This window comes from Leptinotarsa decemlineata, unplaced genomic scaffold (assembly GCF_025532065.1).
Source record: "Leptinotarsa decemlineata unplaced genomic scaffold, Ldec_3_MD MMD2_tig00000505_RagTag_RagTag, whole genome shotgun sequence".
NCBI lineage: Eukaryota > Metazoa > Arthropoda > Insecta > Coleoptera > Chrysomelidae > Leptinotarsa > Leptinotarsa decemlineata.
In genome coordinates this window covers 5,695,850-5,704,901 of record NW_027412549.1, presented here as the reverse complement: position 1 = coordinate 5,704,901, position 9,052 = coordinate 5,695,850, and the positions used below count along the sequence as shown (strand labels likewise).

Genomic DNA, 9,052 nt, shown 5'->3' with positions numbered 1-9,052 from the left:
ATGACAGCACATTTGTCTCGTCATTCCATTTGAATTCCAGAACATCGGCTGCGGATGCACCGGCAGCTGGAGGTTGCATATATCAACGAGAATCTAGAGATGATTTCTAATTGATGTGAAAGTATTCAGGTTCAGTTCAATACATCTAAAACCCAGGCATCGGTTTCCTCCATAAACATAAATATCTCCGAACCGAATAAAATAGTGTCAGGACAGACCAGTCCGCTATCTGCTTCGATAAGTTTGTTCGGGATCTAAATGGGCAACAATATGTCTTGGTACAACATGCCGCTGGAATTGCAAAAGCTGTTCCTAACCAGAAAACTGTACAAACCTCAGCAACTTTTGATGCTTTATAAAGCACAGATCAGACCTTTTTTGGAGTATTGTTCACATGTATGGAGCTCCGTTCCTAAGCATACCCTGAATCTGCTGGATTCCATCCAGAAAAGAGCTATCCACCTGATTGGAGACAGGAACATTACTTGCAACTTTGGCAGTCTGGAACATCAAAAAAATGTTGGGGAATTGTCTATCCGTCATAGACTTATGATGCACTGTTTGGAGTTTTTTCCCAACACCAAATCGTTATTTTTAACATCTCGACACCTGTTTTGATCACCAACTGATCATCTTCAAGAGGAAGATTAAACAGAAAAACTTGCGATACTTATCCAATTTATGCTATACAGGTATACCATACAGGTATAACACACATACAGATATACACCTTTGGTGTCTTAAATTAGGTTTACAATTTGCCTTATCTAATAATTTTACAGTATGTCCTTATGTAATGTTTGGATGTTATAGCTATATATAAAACAATTTTCAAGCTATATAAAAATTGATTTCACAATATTGCCTATCTAAATTTATTTTTACAATGTGTCCTTATGCAACAGTCAGTAAATCTAATAATATTATTTTTTCTACACCCGTACTCTAACAATACACTTATAAGACCATAATCCGTTTCATAATGATATCCATTATGATACAGATTTTTCATAACGATACAGACTATCAACCAATAGAAACTCATAATTTTTCAATCAAGAATCCTGTTCCTTTGTTTGTCCTAGATTCTAACCTAAGTAACTAATTGCTTTATTTATCAAAATCAGTTTTCGTATTACCTACCTATATTATCAAAATGTCTGAAAACAGTGATATAGAAGGAATACCATCGACTCCAATATTTTTAATATTGATTAATTACAGTTGTTATATTCAATATAAATATAATTAGAATCTTTATAGTTTTCATTAAGTTTGTGTTTTTTTTAAAAATATGAGTTAATTACTGTAAATGTGTTCAATACAAATATAATATTTACAGTTTTTCATTATTTATCGGGTTTAGAAAAAATAGCGTATGCAACTCTCATGTAATGGTTATTAATACACTCGCATATACCATACAAAACTCGCCTTCGGCTCGTTTCGTATCCCGGTTAATGCTCGTGTCTTAATAACCATCATTACATGATCGTGGCATAATATACTATTAACAAGCTATATAGTATGCTATTTGGTACTGGTCCGTCATCGTTATTCATAATATTATGTTTACTTATTTCTATACTCTCATAGGCATCTAGTTGCCAGTTGTTAATTTGTCTAACTAATCTTAATGAACTGACGTCTATGGAATGGTGATGAGCGACTGCTGATTTTCCAGGTCTTCCATATTTTAAGTGTGCTAGGTGTACCTTATATCTTACTTTAATGGATCTTTTTGTGTGTCCATAATATTTTGCATCGCAGTCCTTATATTCAATTTCGTTAATTCCAGACTTTTCCGAATTCTCAACTTTGTCTTGGACTAACCAGAAGGATCTTTAGTGTATGACTTGTTTGAAAATCCACCTTCATACCTAGTTCCTTGAAAATCTTTCCAAAGTCTTCATGTATCGGTGTTATGGAACTGAGATGTATTTATCTTGGTTTCCGCCCTTTCTGAAAGTCGAGATTTCGTTCATTCTTCACCTAAATTTTTTCTTTCTTATTATGTCATCTGTATTGTACTATGTATTGTATTATGTATTGTATAACGTATTATATTATGTATTGTATTATGTATTGTATTATGTATCTGTATTGTACGTTTTTTTTGTGAACCTCTCATGTGTTAGAGGGAAAGTCAAAAGACGATGCACGTTTGTGCTGTCCACAGTGAATTGTCAGGAATATACCTGTACGTGCTTGTTTCTTTTCTAAATATATCGTAATCTAACCCTCCATATTGGTTCCTCATTACCAAAACGTCAAGAAATGGTAGTTATCCCTTATTTTCTAACTCACACATATTTTATTGATGAACATCTATTATTTAAAAAGGAAACAAAGTCCTCAATATTCGAGTTTTTGGTATCAAATATCGCGAAAATATCATCCACATACCTTAGCCAAATCCTAGGAAAATACTTTTCCTTGGTTTCCATTTCGAAGGTGCGTTTCAATATAGTTTTCTTTGCTAGTATACTCAAGAATGAACAAAGTGAGAGTCACAAATTAACGAAGGACTTTTTAGTCCAAGATTATATGATTTATTTAATAGCAAAACTATTTTCAATATAATCATTTAACTACTTATTAAATGTCTTGTTTTCGCTCGTGAATTAAAATTTATGAGTTGTTGAGTGGATTTTCGGGAGATTTTTGCCATTCTTTGAAAATTGTCTGCTTCATTTGCGATAAACGCAGGCCATTGTCAGCTTTTTTTAATTCTTCAAGACGTTTTTTCTCGTATGCAGAATACGCTGCTTTCAATCGTTTTTCTGGATGTTTATCAATTTCTTTCTCCTTGAAAATACCAATAGCTTCGTCCACTGTTCTTGCGGATTCCTCTCCAACTTGCAATCTGTTGAGATTTTCAAATAAAGGTGACAAAGATGGCTTTTCGAAATGTTCCGCTTCCTTCTGCTCCACAGGTACTGTGAGTCTTGATTTTATTTCAGCTCTTGTAACTTTTTTAGTGGGCTTTTCGGAAGCTTCCTCCATCTCCTTCTGTAAGATTTTTTTTGTTTCAGCCTTTCTCTGCAGCGTTTGTTGTTTCTTCCTTTCGTCAGCTTCCTTTTTTTGTTGTTTCTTCAGTGAGCCTTTATGTTCATCCTTAAACTCATCATTTTCAATTGATTTATGTTCAGTTTGTGACTTTTCTTTCGACTGTTTTTTTCTCTCTCGAGCGGCAACTGCTTTAGTGTTTTCACCAGAGAATTTTTTTGGCATTTTTTCAGTAGAGATATTTGACAAACTGTACATTGCAACTGTCAGATATATCAAATACAGCTAAGGGTTAATTTTGATGACATCTCAAGTTTTCTTCCAGAAGTAGATTGATTATTCTGCTTAAGTATATGAATAAAACTTGTTTTGGAGGCAATGAAATCCTGATTTAATATAACGAAATACTCTAATTTTCACCTGATTTTTTTCCGTTACATATTGTAAATTATTACTTCAATGAATGTAACTTCTACTTGAATATAGAAGCCTGGGATAATTGAATACTCATGGTTTTCATTTGAGGACAGATGGTATGTTTAACGGAATCTATCAAATCTTCCACATGCACTTCTTCATGAGTAAAAATAACTGATATTTTTCATTTTTTTATTGTTCAGAAATCTTCCCCAAATCACATAGACTTTCCAAAGACCTCCATCCACAGGATTATCACTGGTATACCATGTAGTATATTCCTACCATTTGAAATTTCAATTGTGTAACAAAAAAGTTTTTTCTGTCAACCCAAGTTGGTTGTTACATAACAATTGGTGTGTTGATGAAGCTGATACGAATACTAATAGATACTTTATGAGGTTATGAAGATAACTGTTACTGAATATTTGAAAACAGTTTTCAAATTGATTTTGTCATATCAATTTGTTATAATTGCTTTTTTCCACACACATGAAAAATTGAATTGAATAATATTATGAAGAAACTAGTAAAATTTTTTCGGTTAGTCCCGAATGAACGAACTTGGTGGAAATACATTACCATTTCCATGAAATTGCGTAAAAATAATTTGAGTAAAAATATTTATGAAGGTTGATTTACGAAAGAGTAAAATATGAAAAGTCTCATTTCGAACGATTCTCTTTCCTGCAAATTAGATTAAATTAGATTAGAGATTTCTTCCAACTGTTATATCTGTTTCGATTCCAAAATTCAAAAATTCTATATACAGGGCTATTCAAATTCGTTTCTGTACATGGGGATCTCGTAAACGATACGAGATAGAGTGTCAGTTGAATTATGGCAAAGTTGCGTATTTCAGAGACCTATTCAATGATGTAAAGAAATTGAATATAGCTCTTTTGGTTCTAAAGATATACAGGAAAAACCAAAAAATCCCAAATTAATTATTTTTTTTGACTATATCTTCTTTATTCGCAAACATAATAAAAATCTGTCCAGATTTTGCTATTGGCACTTGATATGGGTTCTCAGAATATATCCATGAATCTTTTATACAGGGTGTCATCTGACTTGGGCCACCCCCATCTTCGAATTTTTAAATACGGGCCTGTATTTTTTGTTGTAGTTTTTGGATCGTAGACGTTCACTTCATACTGAGAAATTGAATTAAATTATATATTTCGGGATTTTTCGGTAATATTCGATTATAATTATGTGAATTATTCCCTTTTAATTACGGCCCTGGTATGTATTCAACACCTTGATGATTTAAAGAAAATTATCTAGAATTTCCATATCATTACACTCAGTTAGTTTGTATCCAGCTGAGATAATGAGTAATTCCGATCATAATGTATAGACATCTATTTGAATCTTCCTCTTGATCATCCTCTTGAAGATGATCACTTGCTGATTGAAACACGTGTCGAAATGTTAAAATAACGGTTTGGTGTTGGAAAAATACTCCAATAATATTCATCTATTTGAATCTTCAGAAAATATCTGCAAAAACAATAAAGAAATTAATCAATTCTACTGAATGGGTCGAACTCATCTCAATAGTACGTTTTGCCTGTGAACAAAATATGAATTCAGCATTCAATGCTCCCCCATGGGAAAATACCTTGAACTAGGGTGCATTATTAATCCTAGTTTCATCAAAGCGTGCGCTGCAAATGACTCTAGCCATCTCAGCATCAAGGCCGTTGATGTTGAGGGTTGAGCCAACATGCAGGTCAGGACTATCCAGAGCAGTGAGCAAAGTCAGCTAGATAAATAATCAAGGTACATTAGAATCCAACCTTTGGGAAACAATGAGTTTCGATAGAATTATTGTTCTCCAAATCCTCAACTGATTATTTTTTTCTCTTCTCTTGTATAGAACGTTAACTTGGGAAATTCCAGAAATTTATTTGAAATGGAACAAACCAAAGTTTATTAACGTTCAATTATAGCCAGCAGAAGTTAGGCATCAAAAGGTTAACTTTGCTCTTACCTAGTAAGAATAAGAATACAAATCAAATTCGAATACTAATACAAATACAAATTTGAGCAAATAACGCAAAAAGGCAACATCAGTATACTTATATGATACAAGTTGTTGCCCGTGGTTTCGCCTGCGTAGAATTTGGTTTGTCACATTTAGTTTCATGACAGACCATTTTAAACAAATAGTTCCAATATTTTTTATCAACCCATAACTTCAAATTTCCAACTTCAAATCTGACGAAATTCAATACAATCTATAAACCCCTATTTTTGCCCTTTATTTACGCTATACAAAGAACCTACCTGCATATTTCAAGATTCCAGGTTCAGTAGCTTCAGCTATACATTAATATAAGTGTGTCAGTCAAACAATAGGTACCCATTTATACAATATTTAATAGCATCAGCAAAAAAACTGAATAGATTAGAATGAAATGCATTGGTTATCCTACTAATTCTACTCCTACTAATATTATACATGCGTAAAGTTTGTGAGGACGGATGAATAAAGTGTATTGTAACGAATTAAAGAATTAACTGTCTTAATCAATTTTATTTTTAACAATATTTCACTATCACAACTAATTTATATACAACACTTAGTAACTAACGCTTAATTTATGTCCACAGTTAGATTCCTTTCTTTAAACGCACGATTCACTTTCTAAGTACAGACTACTTCTCGGGACGGAGAGCGACCTTTTTATATCGTCAACGAACGCTCCGGATCTCTCTGCGAATTTCGGGACTCATCCACACCTTTCGCGCTGTTTCACGATGAGACATGCGTTTGCTGACTGGGACATCGGTCAGGTCCGGCTTCAGATTCATTACAGTATGCATTTACTTTTTTTAACTTTTCACACCTAAACATCTCAACGGATTCAAATGTAAGTTGGTATATAAATAGATCATAATCTGGCATAACACACATAACATAACACACATAACACAGGGTAGGTTCCCACGGTAACGCGTGTAAAACAGCAAGGAACCGCTAGTTTTGTATAAGTGGCTACAATTTGATTGACTGACACTCTTATATTTACGTACAGCCGAAGCTACTGAACCTAGAATCTTGAAATATGCAGGAAGGTTTCTTGTATAGCTTAAATAAGTGCCAAGAAAAGGAATCAGGAATTTCCACTGCCAAAGGGAAAAATAGAGGGTCACAATTGTATTGAATTTCGTCAGTTTTAAAGTTGAAGACCTGAAGTTTTGGGTTAATGAAAAAAATGTAACTATTTATGTAAGCAAAAATTTTTCCAACACTTTTGTCTAATTTGACAGTGTGTATGTGTGTGTGTGTGTACTCCTAAAATAAAATCGTATTGGCATGAATATTCCATGTTTTATATTTGGTTGTTTTAAAAGTTCTGTCCGTTTCAATGTCATGTATTTTGGACGCTCCATATCTCAATTAATATTTGTTCTATTGTTCTGAGGTACATATTGATCGATAGAGAATTTTGTATTCTATACATTGATGATGGTTCTTTCCTTATTTCAATGTTTTTCCTTTTTTTCAGCTCATTACTATCTGATGTTGTTAAGCGATTTTCGGACAATTTTTCTCTACGAATTCAAATTGAACCAAAGCGCTGCCGAAACGAAAAATTAACCAGGCATTTGGCAATGATACTGATAATAAATGCACTGCTCGACGTTTTTTGTGCAATTTCATTCCGGAGATTTTAGCCTCAAAGGTGAGTCCCGAATTGGTCGACCTACCTACAGTAATCCAGGACGATAATTTGAGGACCGTGGTGGAGACAAACCCATTACAAACGATGCGTGGGATAGCGGAAGAACTGGGTGTCAGCTCCTATGTGGTTTTTGATACTTCCAAACGTACGACAGCAACATTCATTTCAGTGGTTTGACATTGATGAGCCACGCAGGCACTTCCCAGGGGCGAAAACCTATCATGGTAACTGTATGGTGATTAGCGACTTGTATAATTTCTAATAACTTACTGCAACTCGGCTAAACCATAACAGCAGAGTCATATTGTGAGAAAATCGACAAAATGTTTCAAAATTGCGTCAGCAGCAGCCCGATTAGTCAACAGAAGAGAATCCGATCCTGCTCCATAATAACGCCCGTCTGCACGGTTCACAAATCACCGTCCGAATATTAAACGAAGTTCTGCCTCACCCACCATACTCGCCAGACCTCTTGCTAACAGACTTTTACAAAAACTTCGATAACTTTTCCACTGGTAGAAACTTTGCCAATCAGAACCAGGCAAAAACGGTCATCGTCGACTTCATTATGCTGACGGAATTAATAGATTTTCCAAACAGAGAATTAATTTTATTTCCATTGATATTTGATGAAATGAATACTAATCAATATATCTCCCCAAACTGGAAGGTTTGATATAACAATCTGTATTTAACGAATTATAATATCTGTGGATCATTTTGGTATCTAGAAAAGGAAGAGTTTCATTACTTTTATAATCTACAGTAAATTGCAGTTCTGGATTATAATTATACACTTTTTATTTTTTCAAGTATTTCTTGGGATTTATTTTCCACACAAAACAACATCATCAACAATTTTTGTGAGAAATTGGACTTCGAAACTAAGTTCATCAAGAGTTCATTAAAAAGATCATCCATAACGTACTGTGTACGTTACACTCATTGGTGAAATTGTTACAACCATAAAAATTAACTCGAATTGAAAATACATTCAGTTATTTCAAGTATTTGAATTTATATGTATACATCTATACCTTCCAATTTCTAGATTTTTTCAACTCACATTTCTTTTCTATATTTTACTGTTCTTTTTCCACAAACTATCTTTGACGTACATTGTCATACATTTTTTAAGGACTATAGGAAAATCCTTTAGGCGCTCTTAGAGCGATGCCTGTGCGAAAATATTGATTCACATTGGATTTGAATCGTTGAAGATTAAATCCATTTGGAAAAATGTACCCAGGAAGTTCATTCCACATAAACGCCGCGCCGTTCAGCAAATGGACGAGTTCTTAAACAGTGAAGTTCGTGGTGTACTGAGTTGAACCTCATAGCGATGAATCGCCACAGTCCGTCACGTATTTCTGATATGTACCGCTCTTGGTGGAATCAAATGTGCCAAGTCACTTGAACACTTTCCGTGTTGGAGATAAATCTCCAACCTTTCTTCGATGTTCCAGACTATCAAGTTGCAAGTGATGTTCGCGTCTCCAATCAGGCGGATGGCTCTTTTCTGGATGGAATCTAGCAGCTTCAGGGTATGTTTGGGAGCAGAATTCCATACATGAGAACAATACTCCAAAGAAGTCTGATCTGAGCTTTATAAGGTATCAAAAGTAGCTGAGGTTTGTACAGTTTTCTGTATGAATCTCCCTCATTGAAAATTATATACATCAGCATATTTTTTAGATTTCATATTTTTTACTATCATGAAATAGTAATTTCTTACAAATTGAAATTACATTTGGCTTTGTGCCCATAAACAGATTTGTTGAACCTCAGTACTGGTAACATTTGTATTTTGTTGTTCAAAGAGTGAATGTGATGAAATATTTTTTCTACCAATCTTTCATATAATAATCAATTCATGTTGGTGCCTGTTCTTTTTTAACAAACATATTATAATTTCTCTTGGTGAAGCA

The 9,052-nt window shown here is 33.9% G+C and overlaps 1 protein-coding gene across 1 annotated transcript; it reads right to left on the bottom strand.

Annotated features, from left to right (window-relative positions):
• Positions 1–2,504: 2,504 nt before the first annotated feature.
• LOC111507037 (coiled-coil domain-containing protein 124-B) lies at positions 2,505–3,291 on the bottom strand. The gene has a single exon (XM_023162265.2). The coding sequence runs from the start codon at positions 3,265–3,267 to the stop codon at positions 2,632–2,634; it is 636 nt and encodes a 211-aa protein (XP_023018033.2). The 5' UTR covers positions 3,268–3,291; the 3' UTR covers positions 2,505–2,631.
• Positions 3,292–9,052: the final 5,761 nt, after the last annotated feature.

Bases quoted from the DNA above. Each gene is read 5' to 3' on its own strand.
- LOC111507037 (XM_023162265.2), bottom strand. From the start codon at position 3,267: ATGTACAGTTTGTCAAATATCTCTACTGAAAAAATGCCAAAAAAATTC.